Here is a 19312-nt window from a genome sequence, read left to right on the forward strand (position 1 = left end):
ACTACTCCAGTCTCAGCTACTGTCTTTCTTCACCTAAAAATATGTGATGGCTGTTACAAGTTCAAGCGGACCCTCTAAACTGCAGGTAAGTAACTTGGTTGTCTTTCCATTGGAAAAGCAAGGAAAGATAGTATCTATAATGTATATAATATACATTATATCCACAATGTATGCAATTGATGGGTTAGATATTTAAATTTTAATAACAACATATAAAATAACAAATATACGCAAAAAAAGAGGTAATTTCTTCAGGCTTTATCCTAATTGTGAGCTCTTTAAAACCGTTTTGAAATGAAAACTTGTACACTGAAATTTTTTACAATTACTACCTACTTTAACCTGACCTTTGACCTAACTTAACCTTTTTACCGTACCTGGTTTAAAATCAAACCATGCCTTATTCTAGCCCAATCTACTGATCTCTATGAAGCCTCACCAAAATCTGATACAACAGCTCACAAAAAACTAAATATGGCTCTATTCAACATATGATGAACCTTTTATATTCCGTTACTCTCCAAGTCTACAGCTACAATCTGAGTGAAATATTTATATGATTGAGCATTTAACATGTATATTTTAACATTTTGACTTACCAGTATGAACAAACATGTGTTTGACGTAATTCTGTTTGGCAGTAAAGGTCTTACTGCAGAGAGTGCATTCATAGGGTTTCTTTTCACCCGGACCGATCCCTCCTGCAGCCTGCTGCTGCTGAGATGGAGCCTGCGGTACCGACATGGGGTTCGGGAATGATGGCATTGCGGGCGGCGGCACTGCCACGAACTGGGGCTGCTGCTGGCCAGGAAGGTAAAGGAAAGGCTTGTGGTCTCTAGACGTCTGCGTTGGGAAGAGTGTGGGCAGGAAGGTGCTTCCGGCGGTGCCCATCACTTGGGAATTGCTGGGCACGGTGATCGGCATCCTCAGATTGCTGGTGTGTGATTCTATCTGGCGCATGTACTGGGACATGGGACTGAGTTTGACTGAGTTTGGCAGGGGCTGCATCATGCTACTGTCACTAGTGCTGTGGGAAGTGTCCCCGTCCTCCGTCTTATGCATCCGCTCTGGGGACGAGTCGCTGACCTCTATCTGCACTGGAACTCCTTCGATGCCTTGCTGCCCTTCCCCAACCACGTCTCGACTGAAGCTTGTCAGGTACGGCTGCTGCTCCATGGTATCCGTCTCTGTGCTGATGGAGGAGCTGACCCCTGAGTCAAAGTTTTCAACCTTGGATTCGCCCTCCACGCCCTCGTTGTGGTCAGTGTCATCTTGGCAGTCCCCCATGTCGTAGCAGGTGTACTCGTCTTCCGCCTCCTGCTTTATGTGCATCCCTCCTGTTTGGATGCGTACCGGTCGTGGTTGCTTGCGGCAGTGAGTGGACTCTGCGTTGGACATGAAGCGTTCCACCTGCTGGGACCGTTCCTGGATGCGGTTTATCCATGGCGGATCTTGAGATTGCTGGTCCTTCTGATTGCTTGGATCATAATTTGCTGACAGGGGGTTAACATAAAGGGACCGCTCTCGGGTGCCATTCTGCAGAGACAGGCCGGGGTAGGAGTACAGGGATGTGTATGTACGATCTACACTTTGCTGTGATGTTACTTGCATATAGCCTGACTCTGCATCACTGCTGGGTCCGGAGGTGCCAGACTCTGGTGTGCCACGGGGTGTCTCCTGGCCAGAATCTCCTGGTATCACAGGGAACCCCCCTGGACCAGCCAGGCCCACATTCTGGGACACGATGCGGGTGCACTCATCGATGACGGTCTTGATCTGCAGAATGCTGGCAGCGGTGAGGATCTGCAGCGCTTCTGACTGAGAAACCCGCAGAATTCCACTGTACATAAAGTCAATCAGCTTCTGGATGGATTGCACTGAGACCACAGAGGGGATCTCGATGTCGCTGTAGCCCAAGAGCAGCTTGTCCTGAAAGAACGGGCTTCCAGCGGCCAGCACGCACCGGTGAGCTCGCAGCATGCTTCCATGGATCCGAACGGTCACGTCACAGAAGTGCCCGCGGTTTCGCTGCTCATTGAGTGTCTCAAGTACAGAATTGCTGAAGTTGTGGAGATTGATGTTATGAATGCGCTCGGTCATCCCCTTGCAACTGATGTCACCTGGAAAGAAAGAGCAATAAAACTCCCTGAAAAACTAATACATACGAAAACGTTGTTCGGACCTTCCAATTAAGTGGTGCAAGTCTAAAAATTAGAATATCTTCAAAAACTTTGTGTATTTCAGCAATTCAATTCAAAAATTTAAATATATTTTCTAAAAAATTAATTTGGGACCTACAGAATCATGGGTAAGATGTCAATAATTGAATATAAGCTGTTAAAGGTAAAGAAGCAGACTATTCAGACTGTCATATCCAAGCAAATTGATGGAAAGTTGAGTGGAAGGAAATTAGGTGGTAGATGAACAGAAAAAACACAGCCTTGGGATTATTGTGAAGTAAAGCACATTGCAGACTTTGGGGAAGATTCACAAAGCGTAGATGATGGCTGGAATCAGTGGCCACTTTCAAGTAAAGATTTCAGTCTACGGCAGGGGTAGGGAACTCCAGGCCTCGAGAGCCGGTCTCCTGCAACTTTTAGATGTATCTCAGCTTCATCACACCTGAATCCAATAGCTGAATGACCTCCTAAGTGCAGCCAGGTTCTCCAGAGTCCTGCTAATGACCTCATTATTTTACTCAGGTGTGTTGAAGCTGAGATACATCTAAAAGTCGCAGGAGACCGGCTCTCGAGGCCTGGAGTTCCCTACCCCTGGTCTACGGTCTACACCGGCCGATAAATTAAGATGTCCAGACAAACGGCGGGGAGGTGAACTATACCACTATTACAAATCTATATCCATCTTGAAAGACACTGTGTGTCTATCTGTAAGTAATTACTGTAATTGTGTTGCTGTCACTTGCCAGGACACTCTTGCAATCCCAGGGAGTTTTGTCATCCTGCTTAAATAAAGGTTGAAGAAGAAGAAAGGTACTTGTGTAGTGTCTGAAAACAGTTCATATCTTTATGTCTCAGTAACAGGCCTAAGATGAGACCTTCCTGCTATGAGCGATGTACTGTCTTGGGCACAAAAAAAACCTTTTTGGAATGATCGGGAAAACAAGTCACACACAAAAAACATTGAGTTTGAACAACAAGTTCATCTATGGATTCAGTCACGAGGAAGATTCCAGAGGGACAAGAAGACAATACGACCCAGGACCCAAACAAGACGTCACTGTGGAACATGTGAATGTGACAATATGCTTTCGTTGGAAAATGAGGGATGCTGTCCAGGGCTTTGTTGGTTTTGTCCCTCCAACTGGTCTCTAAATTTTAACTAACATTAATCTCTACATTTTGGGCTTAATCTGTATTTGGAATGCTTAATAAATCTAATTACTTATTAAAGTCTGTCTTCGGAGTCTACACTGATACATACCAGGCATACTACAAACAACCCCAAAAATATATTTAACTCGCATACCTGTGACCACTGTAATTTAAGGCATTATTTATTATTATTCTTATTTAAGGGACGCAGGATTGTGGGACGCAGAGGCTGACGCAGTAGAAGATCGCACTCTGTCAAACCTAACCACGAGTAGATAGAGGTTAGTTTACATCACACAAGTCAGATTAGACATTCTGTCATGTATAATTTGAAAGGAGGGAAAATCACACTGGAGGGTGAATTGTTGAGAGTTTACAAAACATGGATGACGTGCCGCTACTGTTACATTTCTCGTCTTAAGCTACTGCTGAACCAGAGACGACAGTAGAAGCATCTTACCTGAGGCGAAGAGAAAAGGCATTTTGGAAATCAAGTCATCTGCTGTTGTTAGTCTAATGTGCTTTATCAATGCAGCTGTTCATTAAGAAATTCATGATTCATGGTTGCTATGCTTCCCTCTTCTGACAAGCTTTAGGGAGATGCTGGTTTTATTATCAGGTAGGATTTGGTGCCCACATCGTCCACTACTAATACCTGCTTTAATGACCATGGTATTACTGAGCTACATTGGCCAGCAAAATATCCCTATAGAGAATCAATGGAGTAATGTCAAGAGGAACATGAAATTTACTAAACCTACAATGCAGATGAGCTGAAGGCTTTTATTAAAGCAGCCTGGGCTTCTGAACACCTCAGCACAGCCACAGGCTGATCGCCTCCGTTTTACAATCATCACAAATAAACAGAAATAAACACTTGAAATGTATCGGTCTTTGTGTAATAATTTTATATAACAGATGAATTTCATGCTTTGAATTGAATTGCTGAAATAAAGGAACGTGTTGTTCTGTTCACCAAGAAGAGGTTTACCTTTTACAGATGGCAGTAACATGTTGGCCAACCAGGTTTACAGAACTCAAAATCCTACATTACAAATAAAAATACATATACACACATATATATATATATATATATATATATATATATATATATATATATATATATATATATATATATATATATATATATATATATATATATATATATGTGTGTGTGTAAAACAAACTGAATAATTAATATTAAAATAAATTTAATAACATAAAATAAAAATAAAACAGTATGCCTAAAAGAATTAATGTTTTTATTTAAACTGACAATATTGCTGCTTACTACAAATCCTCATGTATGAAAGTTATAGTTCAACCTACCGAAGAACAATTAGGAGGGTTCTCTTATTAAGCGCTCCTGTTCAGCGTTATTCTGAAGTGCCTAAAATAGCCTTTAGGTGGCGCACTGGGCTAAAAGGACAACAGGCCTCTTTTGTCAGCCATGTGTTCACGATGATGCCGTTTTCTAACTATCCCTTCAATACACTAAATGTGCCCTAGCTGATCAGAGATAACCTAATGTGCTTTTTTCCCCTCAGTGAACAGATACAAAAAGGAAAAGCCAAATGAAATAGGGAGGAAGAGAAAAACTGAGATATTTAAAGCTGCTACAAAATTAATTTAGTTGGCACGTAATGCTTGTCAAGTATTCTGCTGTTATTTACTAAAGCTGTCATCTTTGACCGAGTTTTTTTCTAAAATACTTCGAAGTAATTAAAAAAATTTACTACTTGTGACAATGAAAAATGAAAAAAGGCACATGAAAATTCAGCAGAATTTTTCCATAACTACTTTTACTCAATATGTGTCAAAAACATTTAAATAAAGAATTACAAATCTCACCCAGAAAGTAGTACGCTATTATTAAATGGCACAATTACTTTCTAAACAAAATTACAATCAAAATAGTGATGTCAAAGAAATGAAACTGCCCCATTACTCACAGTTAGATGATGGTTTTTTGTTTTGTTTTGTTTTTTGTTTTTTTATGAAAATGCTTGTGAGGCTGGTGATGAAGAGCGGGTCAATTTGCTGGTGGAGATGGCTGATCAGTGGCCTGGTGCTAGGCAAGGCTGTCAGTCTTCTCTGTCCAAATCATGTGTTCCTCTGCTACAGTGTTTGGAGAGGAGGGGAAGAGATAGGGGGGGAGAAAAGACAAAGACAAATCTTAATGCCACATTCTGCCTGTCGATGTTGCCACTCCCTTAATGAACCCAGAGCCACAGTAACAGGAATATCTGCCACAGACGTGCTGCAACAGATGTGTGAAGAGTTTTTACGGCAAAGCGAGTGGACGTTTCTGTGATCACATGACTTCAAAATCACAAATCAAGGTTGAAAATGATTTTGCCTTTGGTGCCAGTTTTTTTTTTTTTTTTTTTTTTCCTCTCTCTCTCTCTCAACTGCAGGATAACAAAGCCACACCCTTGTCAAAAAAAAAAAAAAAAAAAAAAAAAATCTTACATTCTCCAAAATTTCAAGGGTGGCCTTTTGTTTAAAGAATGATTTTGAACGAATCTAAATCATGATAGGTTTATCCTTAGTCCAAAATGTAACCCGTGTAACACTGCATACAGATGTGGAGCAAATTTAGGCTATAATATAATGGAGATGAGACAAATATTAAACATGCAAGGCTTTCACTGGAAATCACAAGAAAGGCATTCAACAGCATGAGGCATGTGACGTGCTGGTTTGGTGACGCCAAGAAAGCCTGACACAATTGCTCTTCTACTCAGCAAACGCATTAGCACGCAAATGTTTGACCCCAAAACTGGCAACAAAGACGGTGTAAGATAAACCGCAGCGTACTAACACATCACTTAGAGTCAGGCAAGTTGGGAAAATACATAAAAGCAGGAGAAAAATCATTTTCAGACATGTTCCTTTTTATTAATGTCACATTGTTCAGAGTACATTAAAGTACTACAACCAGTGAAGCCTTAAAAGTATCTGGAAATTACACACTTATCATTAATGTGGGTTCAGTTTGACCTGACACTCTTAAAAGTTTTTTTTTTTTTTTTTTGGGGGGGGGTAAATTGAATATGAAAAAAAAACACATTTGGTTCCACTTCCATTTGCCACAACACTAAATTGAAGTGCTCTCTTTCTGAAATGCCAGCAACCACACCGGGCTGCTGAGTAACCAGAACGGGGCTGGGATTTGACCAGACCTGCACATTAGTATTGACACAAATTATTCTTTCACTGCTCTTGAGAAGTTCTAAAGAAGAACCCAATAACGTCGTGCAGTCTGGTAAATTAATGTATCTATATTAGATTTTTCTGTGCCAAGGTAACAGATATATTTTAGGCAATGGATGTGCCTCAAGGAGGATATGCTCTTTCCATGCTGTGAAGAATAACACCTTGGAGAAAAGCAAAGGTGAAGATGTTCAAACATAAAGGATTCTGTTCACTTGGTCCACACGCTCCGCTCTGAGAAGTTCTGAATTCATTGCACCTATGTGCGTTTCCTGAAATGTGCGTCCCATGTAGCGTAATTGATGCAGACAAGTAATGGCGTGTTTAACAGCAGAGGGTAATCACTCTAAACTGAAATGGATCATTCTGTGTCACAGCAAACAACCACAAATGCATGGTTGGTCAAGACAAAAGGACGCCTCAAAGTAAAATCCTTAACTATGACATTTTTATACAATTCTTGCTATTACAGCTCTGTAATTAAGTTTAAATTAACCATGTACACGAACCTTGAGAACGTCTATCTTAAACACTACTGATTTCCATTGTTCTTTGAGATCTTCTGAATCGGACTTTCTTTTTAAGGACTCTAACGGCTCCATATCAGTTTATCACTAAGTCAATTTGTTCCCACCATTTTGTGCCAACTGTAAATAAATCACTTCATAGCCATGCAAATAAAACCACAACAAATCTCTTGATTTTTCCATGTAGATATGGTGACACTAGATCGAGAAGAATTAGAAAGCGCAGACGAGTTGCCAAAGCAGATAGAGTGAGAGAGAGAGGCCATGTGTGAAGCACATTCTATACAATTTAGCTCTATACTGCTGACCTGACACCAGTTTCACTTTCCTCTTTTTTCTGCAGATTCACAAAGCAACTAAAGTATAAAAAGAAATAGTGATCTCAATAATTAGAATGGTAGTATTAGTCTGGTTAGCTTCACTGTTTGAAAATAAAATGAACCCTGAGCCATCTTCAGCTACCTTCCTGTTCAAAACTCTCAGTTTTTTGGTTGTTGATCAACCACATCGTGTCAAACGCGCACCTGCAGATGCGAGCTGAATATTTTAATCACCATAGAGCACCAAGTTTTTAATACAGCTCCATTTTTCACCTGACAAATGTGCAAATAAAGCATTTTGAAGACATCTTAACCATACAAGCAAAAGTAAAGTACAAGAATAATCGCCTCCTCTAGCAGATGCTAACTACATAGCTGCTAATGCTAAACCACAGTAAGTAAACATTTCTCAGTTTGGCTTGTCTGCTAAACTTGTTGCAGTTTGTCAAGAGTTATGGTTGGACTGCAGACCTTGTATCAGTTTATTTTTGGCAGGACAACCAGAATGAGTACATGATGGTTTATGTCTCTATTTTCAAACATGAACACAGCAAAACCTCAATAAGGGTCTTAACCATGTTTAAACCACTGTGACCTTCCAAAAGCATTTTTTAAATCCAAACAAGGTGAACCGCTCTTAATGGTGGGCACATTCTGTGTTCACAGTGAAGACTGCATTTTTTCTATTATAGATATGTAATGTAGAAGATATTGATGAAAGTAATACCATGGTGAAAAAATTACTTTAACTTTAACTGCTGCTAACTATGTCTTTGTTAAAGGTAAGCTGATCATTTTGAAGAGTTTGAAAATTGTCATAATATTGATATATACTGTTACACCCCTGTTAAGTAGAAAATGTGGACTTTAATTAAGCTTTGGTGTTACTCAAAAAATAAACAAAACAAAGAATTCTGAGTACGGTATAATTTTTTGAAATATGCCAACATAAGAAATGTCACTTATGTTTGATGCAATTTATCAATTCCATACAACTGTTTCAAATTTGCTTAGAAGATATTTGGGCTTTTTATGCAGGGGATTCTTATTTTACAGGGAAAATTGATTTATATACCCGTTTGTCCTATCCTCATCCCTTACCGTATGGTATTTTCATTATTTATGAAGAAAAACTCTAATAAACATGTTCACAATAAACTAAGAGTTTAATCATTGTGCATATATGTTTAGCTCAAAGCCTGTAAAATCTGGTGCAACTGTACTGTTGAACACAATTTTTTTACCACTAGTCAGAACTAATTTTCATGTGAAGATTTGGGTATGAAAAAAAGTATGCAAAAAATCTGGTGGCACAGCATAAAATCTCATTTGTTTAAACAAAAATGAAACGTGACAGTTTCTCTGATAAAGTATCAGTTTTGAATCCATCACAAAATCAAGGGATCGCAAAATTATCCCCGTTTATGCTGCAGATTTTATCCTTTATACTGCAATTATTTTGCCAATTTGTATCGCCGTTTGATTCCCACCATTAGGAATTAGAAACCAAATACGTAGCTAAAGTGTTTTAGAGCGTTTTCTTAATAACTTTTTATTTTTGAAAAATTGTAATGAGAATAAACTTTATTGGCAGAGTTTAATAATTAATATATTATATTAATAACTGGGGTTAGGCGTTTATTTGTCATATATTGCATTAAGAATTTTGAATTATTTTCACAATAATTTTCAACTTATGATGTTTAAAACCTCCAAAACTGTCCATATTGTCGGAATTGCTATTTTTTATTATATTCTCCATGGTTTGTTCAATGAGGGTATCCATAAATATCAACAAATTTAAAAAAATATGGTTAAATCCAGTTACTGCTTTCCAAAAGAGGCACATTACAAATGGGAATGTTTTCCAGTTTGTGGTGCTATGATTGCTTTGCCCATAAAAATAAAAAAAAGTAATAAATGGTTTTTATCGTCTCTTTTGTCGTTATCACATCAGTACCACAAAATATTTTAATAAAATTTTAAACTCATATTGCCTACCTCTATTAATAAACATGAAAAATTTTGATTTAAAATAATTTCATAAAACTAAGGAATGTTAATATATCTGGAGTGATGCCTGTCTCATTTCCTGTTAGAAACAATATGCAAAGAGTACTAATTCTGAATTAAAAAACTGTTCATTTACAATTTTATTAAACACAACAACGCATTATTTATACCCAACTCAATATCCAGTGGAACAGTCAGTCAAACTGTTGTTTGCTAGCCAGCTGTTTGCTTGTGCTCACTTGTACTTTGACAATTTATCTTTGTTGATCAGTTCCAGATGTTTGAGGGTGGGAGGCCACCCTTAAAGTTTGTACAAAAAAAAAAAAAGAAATAAATTAAACAGTTATTCACCATACCTTAAGTACATGGGTATAAAAGGATTTGTTTTCAACTAGAAACAAGTAAGAAGGGATGAAATCTCAATGTGTATGAATTAAAATTGAGGTATGAATTAATGAAGAGTTGAACTGATGTGCAGCATTTTACTATGTGTGTTAATATCTTAAATGTACATTGTAAAAAGGGTGAATAAAGGTAAAAACACTCTTCCTGTAACCCGTATGTCAGATCTAAACATCCAAAAGATAAAAATCTTTCCTTCCACATAGAAGTGGTTTGGTAACCTGTTGTCAGAAATCTGTAAGTACTATTGGGCCACTCTAAAACATTAGTATTTTTTACAGTCGGAAAGAAATATTTTCCACATTAAAAAGATTGCTGGTAAGCTTAGATCTTCAATGATAGGACTTAACTGTACACTGAATATTATATACAACTGAAGCCTTTACTCTATTGGTAAAATAAAAACTGTTTTATTTTTTGTTTTGTTTTTCAAAAATGTTTTCTAAAATCTGATCTTGTGTTATTATCATAACCCTAACATTGCATTTTGTGTTATCTCATATGCTGCGTGTATTGTTACACCTCTAATGAATAACAAACAAGAATTACAGTCTGAACCGAACAGGGGAAAAAACCCCCAGAATCTTAATAACACCACTGTTTTAAACGACCCACAAACTTCTCTCCCATTGCGGAAATGTTTTTCATTTATTTTCTTGTGAAAATTAAAACAAATAAAAACATTATATTTTGTAGCCCTTTGTGTAGTCATCCTACACATATTTAGTTAAATACCTAAATCTATCCGCAACAGTAAATATTTGACCTTTTTACTTTCCCTGCAGGGGTTAACTTAAAATGCAACTGTATTCTGCTGCCACTGACCCTTTATTCTTTGTTTTTCTGTTTTTGACAATGCAAACATGTGTGTGCGTGCGTGCGTGCGTGCGTGTGTATATATTCCCAGTTTGGCTTTCCTTTCCCATCCAGACATGTAGATTCACCTGCCTGAGGGGTAAAGTGAGGTGAATGCTGGCAACAAAGGAGCAGGCCAGGGGAAGGCAGGCTACTGTTGCCCAGACTGCCACTCACAACAGTGGTTCCATTTTAGCCGTGACACAGTGGGTGAGCAGCAGCCAGCGCCTACCTGCAGTGAATTCTAATCAGCCCAGGGGTCTGCCTCCCCACCCTCCCCTCCTGTACCCTGCCTCGGACTAAAGGGGCTGATGATCCTTCAAAATTAATTAGATCCTCGTAGGAGGCGGCCATTTTCTCTCACTTGCCAATAGAAAACTGTATAGAAAGAGAAAAAAATTTGGAAATCGAACTTAATTCCACATGTTTGCACCTCTCGGCCCGCTGTACTGATTTTTCCCTCCGTTTGTCTCTACCTGCTTCCTGTTTCATGGTGTCTAAACTCTTTTGCTCCATACGTCTACGTGTCCGTCCGTGTCCCCCCCGCCCCCCCCCCCAAACACCCTCTCCTTTTTTTTTTGCCTCTTTCCTTACAAACCTTCCCAAACGACCCCCACTCACCCCACGCCTCTCTAGCTGCGTCTATGCTCTCCCAGCTCTGTGTCTGCCTCTGTGGAGTTTACTGTCAATAAATCCCCAGAGGTCAGTTTTGTCTGCTGGAAATCAGACACAATGCTTCAGACCGCCCCAATGCAATGCATGCTCCGCTGCTGCCACCACAACAAAAGGCTGAGGAGGGGCGGAGGACGGGGAGGAAAGAGAGAAGGGGGGTGAGAGATACACACACACACACACACACATGCACACAGAAAAAAAGAAATTAAGACAGGACGGGTATTGCAACTTCACCAGCCAGACTCCAGGTTAATCAGCTGCCTGCATTAGGTGACAAGCTTCTGAAATACGCTGCATCAAATTGGACATCAGTTAATCAAGAAGAGTGGGGGGGTTGAGGGTTAAAATGGTGAGGATGGGGGATGGGTCTGAAAAGAGACACATGAGGCCCGATTATGAAAGGAGCGGTATCAGCCACGTGAATAATGTACATGTTGAATATGCAAATAATGCTTACAGCGCACAAACACTACGGGCATATATTCAAGGGCCCTTGTACATGTAAATCTAGGGACAAAGGGGCCACAGGGCACCGTGGAGAAACTCGTGTCTTCGCCTGTGCACGCGGCATTTCCATGGATCCGATGGAGACTTGCACACATGAAGAGTGTTGTCTTGAAGTTTTTGCTTGCAGCCTCTATGATGCCTAGTCTTCTGTTTGAAGAGTAATAACTCATTTCAGTCTTCTATCCAGGCAAAATCAAGCTTTCTCACTTTGGGATCCAGTGCAACTCAGTGCACTGTGTAAATATATAAAGCGCGGATACTTTGAAATGTTCAGCAATAAGGGTGCAGAATTGATAGGGGATAGAAGAGGGCGTGTTTGGTAAAGGTACGCTATGTTCACCTGACAAACAGTATCCAGGCACGACTCATTGTTATCACTAACGTCTCCTAAAAAAAGTTTTAAAAAAATCTAATTAAATGTCAAAGAACATTGAAGGATGGCAGCACTCCTCTATCTACACAATAATTTATTAAAAATTATTCATCTCCAGCCAACAAAGTTGTGATTGCTGATTAAATCCAAATAATTCAGAGCACCGTGTGTCTTATTACCTTTGAGTGTTTCTCTATAATGCTGTGAAGCACTTAACACTTAAGTAATGCATCTAACTCGTATACGCTACAAGGGAAAAAAAAAAAAAAAAGGCAGCAGAAAACAAATCGCAGTGTCAAGATTTAATTGATTTGCCTTTACAACAGACGCTTGAAAATCATCAACAAGAACACGTAGGCTGCTGACAAGAGAAGCCAACATGTTCACACAACATTTACATTTTTCTTTTTTCATTTCTACTTCTCCTTTGGCTGAAACCTTAGGGAGAGTCACTAAAGCTATAGTTTTCAATAAATTAAACAGTGATCTCTTCTGGTTTGAAAGAAATTTTGTAAACACTCCTACAAACTGGAATTTTTATGAGCTTCAAAAATAAGAGGATGGAAGGGAAGGGTCAACCTTCAAGTATTTAGTTAAAGCACACCAACAAAAAAAAAATAAAAAATTATTTAGCAAATTCACATGAATAAATGCCCTCCTCCTCTTCGGTCAGGGTGTCATGCAGTAATTACACCAGAGAAATGTTATGATCACTGTTAAGCTCAAAGTGCTTGAGTGACCAGTATTATGATTGTGCTTTTCTCTGCATCAGAGGGACGTGTGCTAACGCCATAAAGCACCCTAAATTTAATCTGACTGTTCGCGATTAGTTCCACTGCCAATAAAACGTCTCAAACAGAAAAGCAGATTAATTTGTTAAGGCATTCGGTCCGACAGAAAAGCGCTCATTGTGACAGGATGTGAGGCTTTCAAATGAATTCCTGAAGCATATAATAATAATAAACACTTCAAAACATTACGCAAGTTGAAGACAGTTAAAGTAATATATTTTTATTTATTTTTTTAGCAGAACAGCATCTTCATTTAAAGGAAAGAACACATTCACCATGACCTGTTATTCACAGCAGCTTCATTGTGCTTTGACAGATAGGGGGATAATACACTTCTAATACACTTTTCAAATCAAAGTCCATATAAACACCGAAGAATCTGTGCCATCAGTGAAATTCTCTCTCTGCTTTTAATGAAGACTCATCTAGTACCAGAAAACAAGCAGCCCGCTCTGGCACAGGGCCATTTAAATTAAAGATTGTGCGTTGCTTTGGTGATGGAACAGAGAGGCATTTGACCAAAAAAAAAACAAAAAAACCTTAGAGTTGGCAAATGGCTCCGCTTTTGATAATGAGCATTTGACCAAAAATGAAACATCTGACTACTCATATGACAAACTCCAAATACACCACTGACCCCCCCGCAACACCCACCCCCCGAAGTGATTAATGTTAAATTCAAGAGTTATCGTTTAGGCACAAGAGTCCGTCTCTCTACAGCTGCTACACGAGTCAAGGGCATTTTGGCTCTCTAAAACGAGACCTCACAGGCCAATAAGAGATCTTCATGGATCTACACAGGTGCTTATGGAGGAGATTTCCATCCATTACTGGTTATTACAGTAATGAGTATGGGTGTGACCATACACCCAGCTCACACATCATGAGATGATGCAGAACGTTGTGTTTGGGACAATGAGATCAAGTGAGATTCTATTGATATTTTTTGTGGGATTGTTTTTATTTGGAAACTAAAAGTTTTGCAAGTTTTGTCCTGTAATCAGGTTTTGGACAAGAATATTTCAGCCATGTTTGAGTTTTTTTTTAATGCTCATGTCAATCTAGTGTTATTTTATTACTAAAAAAATAACTAATAATACACATTAAAACATGGGAAATAGCTTTTTATTGCACCCTTTAATCCAGATGCTAGTTTTAGCATTGTTAGCAGCTAGTGGTTAGCCGTATTTTCACGGTGCCAACAGATTGTTATTGTGGTGGCTTCGTCATTGCTTATGTAACCAGGCATTGTCGGGAAAACCAGATGAGCAATCGTTATTGGCCAACTGTCTACACGACAGGCCAACTCAACGGGGATTTTTATTTTCTTATTTCAAAATAAGAGCCTCAAATATGAATCCACAAAGTTACACTTAATCATTTTGAGTTCTCACAACAAAAGCTTAGGCCAGATGAACAAAATAACATTTTGAAGGCAATTGTAGTGCTTTGAAAGACAGATTTCACTTTGATGAGAAAAATTGTGATGTTTTGGTATCTCCACATCTCGTGCCTTAAGAGCTTGTCACACACCTACTAATAAATAAACATGACCAGTTTACCAGTATCAAGACATGTCAAGATTTTAAAAGGTTGCACATTAAAAACTGATAGAATTTTATGGTTCACCATTACTACAGTTAAAAGTCCTACAAATGGTGCCAGAATAAGTTCCAGTGTGACAGAGTTTGAGGCATAGAGTAAATGCAGTGCTACCTTCTGATGCAGGCGAAAAAAAGGCTTAAAATTTGATAGCAAATTTTATCGGTACTTATTGCAGGAACCATAAAAATTACAATAAAAGGTATTTTGAAAAAATTGTCATAGTTCTATCAGCACAAATACAAATACTAGTCTAAAATGAAATGAAATATATCAATTAATTGTTGCCCTGATGAATAACTTAAAAAAAGAGTTCCCAGACCATGTCAATTTTTTGGTCTCTCTAATATAAATTTAGGCTTAATGTTTTCGAGATAAATAATGTAGTATAATACTATATATTTTTAACTTGATGATGACAAATTATATGATAATAGCTCATCCGAAGCATGTCTGTAAAGCAACAGACTGCAGGCTAGCCACCCACGCAGACATCTTGACAAATTAACCTGATAAAATCTGTATGTTAAAGTATTATTATTGAATGAAGAGCAAAATGGCACAAAGGCTATTATATTCTGTATTTTGCTTAAGTCCATATATCTAGATTATAAAAGTTAATGCTACTGGTAGCATTATTACAACCATTACAATTCATTTGTTAAGTTGTTTTGTACTCCTGTTTATAAACAAAAAGTGACAAGATCACGTTAAATATTTGTGTTTCAAACTTAGTGTAAATGTCATAAAACTGCTGTATTTTTCTCTCAAAGTTGTTATATTGTGAGAATCCAGTACTGGCTTATGCCAGCTGCCACCATGTAACATTTCAAGTTAGATAAAAATTTTTAAAAAATTATTACAGTAAGCAGGACGTCATGAAGTAAATTGTGCAGTACAGAGGGGACGTAAGGCCTTCATATCTTATGAAGAAAACAAAGTGTCTTCTGACTGTGTGTCCTTAGGAGATAATTGAGCAGAAAAGGCGCTTTGTGCTGATTAAATAAAAGACAATGTGTAGCTTTTGGTAATGGGCGAGTTCGTCTTGCACCATGGAGAACAGCACAGCCTCTGAACATGGTCAGTTCTTAAATGGTCACTGAAAATAAAAAGCATTGCTGTTGCAACAAGTTTTATAACCGCACCGTCATTGATAAGACACATATACATAAGTGAACAATTGTTTTCTATCACTACTTGACAAAGACACTCCGAATAAACGTCACACCATGCTGGTTGTAATCTGACAGGCAGCTTCGCCACCAATAGCAAATCTGCATTTCTCTGCCACTTTGTGAATGTGATTGTAAGCAGATTCAGGAGTTTAGTGCCATGTGTTTCACCAGCAGCTGCACGAGGGTCCACCGGCTCGTGCTCCCTCGTGCAGCTGCCGCGAGGAGCTGAGCATTCACAAACACACAGGGGTGGGGAGGCATCAAGCAGCACAAGCTCAATCCTGAAGTTCTGGCCGCATGTCTTGGGTTCAAGGTTCAGTTTCCTGAACTTGAAACCGTCAATATTTGGCAGCTGAAAGGATTCTGGCAGACTTAAAATGTTACTCCAATTGTTGCATTTTAGAGAAAAATGGTACAAAAATGGTGAAAAAAAATATAACATGTATGATGTTGCATATTACCTCTGAGTGTATCATCTATACAAATTTCATAAAAATCAGGAAAAAGTTGAAAAATAATTACTATTACTTGAAGGAGAGATGCCTTTGCTTCCTTTAATATATTTTTTTATATGCAGACAATATTCACAGCCTAAAAAAATCTTTCGGTTGCACACTTGAGTGTCGTTGACCTACAATAGTTTGTACACTTTGTACATGCACATTTCCCCTAATATGTGGGTAAGACATTAAATCTGAAGGATTTAATACAAACAATCTGTGCTTACTTTGAGCCATATGGAGGTTAGCACTGTTTAGTGTATTTATAGTCCGGCAAGCTGTTGTGCAGTAAATACAGATTATATATGTCTCAACAGCTCACTTGACAAATGACATCTAAAAGTGTAATGCTGACACACTGAAACACAACCGAGCAACACTGAACCCTATACACACCGCGCTGCTACGTCTGGGTCAGAGGTCCGCAGCCTGGCTGAGAAACACTGTGTAGGTTAGGTCTGTCGAACTGCGCACAAGTTGGCACAAAATGAAGGTTTCCGGTTATTCCGGCAAGGCGTGGCAATCCAAGCACACTGAGAAAGTTGATCCAGCCGGCACCGTGTTGCAAAACAAACTTAGGCAAGTCAACTACGGAATTTCGCAAGAAATGAGAAATAAAGGCCAAAAACGATCCCCCCCCACCCCTCACACCAATTTCAGCGAGACCGATAGTGGAACGGGTAAAGCCGGAGTTAAAGCACAGTGGAAGGAAGACATTGTTTGAAAGTGAAATGTCCATGCAGAGCACACACTTGATAGATGTGCCATAGAAATTAGGCTTTAATAAGGACAATAAGGTCATTCAGCTAAGGAGAGCGTCGGCTCTCAGAGGGCACCTGTGACATGTAGCACAACCAGGCTGAAGGAATAATGAAAGGAGTACAGTCAATACATACACCTCTGAAGAAAAATAATGAACACACAAGGCCTGGAAACACCTGATAAAACATTACTTTTTACACTTGAGTCACCGAATCAGTAAATATTTTCATTTAGTCACAATCATACAACTGAAGAAAGCATTTTTTTTTTAACAATAGATTGAAAATAACTAATGCTAAATAACGACGCCGTCTGCCTTTAAAGCTTTTGTCGTTGCTCTATTGTAAAACGCTGGGCCTAGCTTCGTTTCCCAGGGAGATTTGCTCTCAGGGTTGAACCTGTTATTACTAGCTGCCAGAAAAACAGCAGGAAAACTATGTTGGGCTGACTAGTCAGGGTTGCATTACAAGTTATATGGCATATTACAAAAGTTGTGTACCCTGCCAATTATCATTCCACATTGAACTCATCGCTCTTCTTATGCCTCGTAAAAGTGTTCATACTTTGAGCTTTTTCACATGTTATCACGTTACAGCTATGACCTTAAACGTTTTTAATTGTGATTTTATGTGATAGATCTACATAAAGTGGCACAAACATCAGAAGTGGAAGAATAGGATGCAAGCTTTTCAATTTTATTTTATTTTATTTTTTATTTTTTTGCTGATAAAATCTGAAAGGTGCGGCATGGTTTTATGCTGTATCTAGTGGGTCACAAGTTGACACATTCCAGCTGAAGAGATTTGGGGCCTATTGCAGCTTTTCAGACTTGGAAACCTAAATTTGTGCAAATTCTTCATTTCAAATTCTCTCAAAAGCTGTAAGATTGAATAGAAAGTGTCTCTTAGCACAATTTGTTCTTATGTTCATATAAGAACTTCTCAGTTTAAATGTGGATCAAAACCATTTCATTGTAGCTTCAACTGTAAGTTTGGGGTTGTTATCTAGCGGGAGGAACCTCTTCTCTAGGATTAAGACTTTTGAAACCGCTAACGTGTTTTCTTCTGGTGTTCTTCAATATTCTGTCCGTCCTTATATCATCTCTGACCTGATTAACAATCTTTGCTGAAGAAAAGCATCCACCGTATTTCAAGGAAGCAAATGGTGTGTCAGGCTGATGTGCAGTGTACGTTTTTCCACCAAGCATAGAGTTTTCACATTTTAAGCCAGAAAGCTCAGCTTTGGTCTCAGAGGATAAATATGGGTCATTTTCGCAACTACACAAATTTTTCTCTTGGTCTGTTGATCTATAGAAATAAAATCTATAAAGTTCAGGATGGTAACATGTAAAACAATTTATAAATACCTTCAATTACCAACTAAACGAACTAAAAAGTTTGGTAATACTCCCTTCAAATTAGAATATACTAACAGAAGCCAAAGCGTCTCTCCACATGATATGTCTAGTGTATTTAATAGTAATTCTCATTTCTTAACCTTTAATTTAGGTCAGTGCTTGTTACACAAACTTTACCGTTTTTCTTTTAGAAAAATGTGCTTACCAGTACAATGACCTGTCACTGACGAATATCAAAGTGGCTATCATTTCCCATAACCATACTTAGATCTCACCACTTGCCACTTTGCTTCTTATCAGTGTATCGCCAGCAACATTTCTCACCGTCACTTTACTTCCTATTATGATTTGTTCTGGTTTAGTTTGTCCTCTGATTTGCTCCATGAGCAGAAACAGTTACTACAGAGGTACAGAGTGACCTCATGTAGTTAAGAGATAATGCAATTGCTCAACACTCTGTTTATAAGATAATCATCTCGGCCTTTAGTCTTCCTAATGCCCATGACCTGTTGGTCAGTTTGCCGTGTTGAATGGAGCAGAAACATTTTCTTTAAAAGGAACAATCTGCAGTTTATGAGCATGGAAGTGAAACTTAAGCCAACCAGCTTTTGCTGCTAATGTTACTATAAAAATCCCACAGCATGGCTGGGACTATTTTCAGCAGGTCATATTAAGTATAGGATACTTCATTTGTACTGTCATGGTTAGATAGAGGCTCTGAAAGGCTTTATTTTTACATAGATTTTCAAGTAATCTTTTTTTACCAATAGGGATTTGTTTTGAGTAAACCTACAGTAATAGCTTATGTTTAATGGACACGTCCTAATATCCCTGTGACGGTTTTCTTCTTTTTTTGTGTGTAAGCCTGGTGACCTGTGTTCCTGTTAAAGCATGTAGGAATACGC

General features: G+C 38.5%; 1 protein-coding gene across 1 annotated transcript in view; it reads right to left on the reverse strand.

Annotated features, from left to right (window-relative positions):
* zbtb20 (zinc finger and BTB domain containing 20) overlaps positions 1–19312 on the reverse strand; it is a 44256-nt gene that overhangs the window by 15757 nt on the left and 9187 nt on the right. Inside the window, exons 2-3 of the mRNA XM_044141070.1 lie at positions 5285–5450; positions 600–2120 (exon numbers count right to left, since the gene is read on the reverse strand). Of these exons, the coding sequence (XP_043997005.1) occupies positions 600–2100 (1501 nt within the window). The 5' untranslated portion in view covers positions 2101–2120; positions 5285–5450. The remainder of the gene's footprint in view (positions 1–599; positions 2121–5284; positions 5451–19312) is intronic.

This window comes from Gambusia affinis, linkage group LG15 (genome assembly GCF_019740435.1).
Source record: "Gambusia affinis linkage group LG15, SWU_Gaff_1.0, whole genome shotgun sequence".
NCBI classification, from domain to species: domain Eukaryota; kingdom Metazoa; phylum Chordata; class Actinopteri; order Cyprinodontiformes; family Poeciliidae; genus Gambusia; species Gambusia affinis.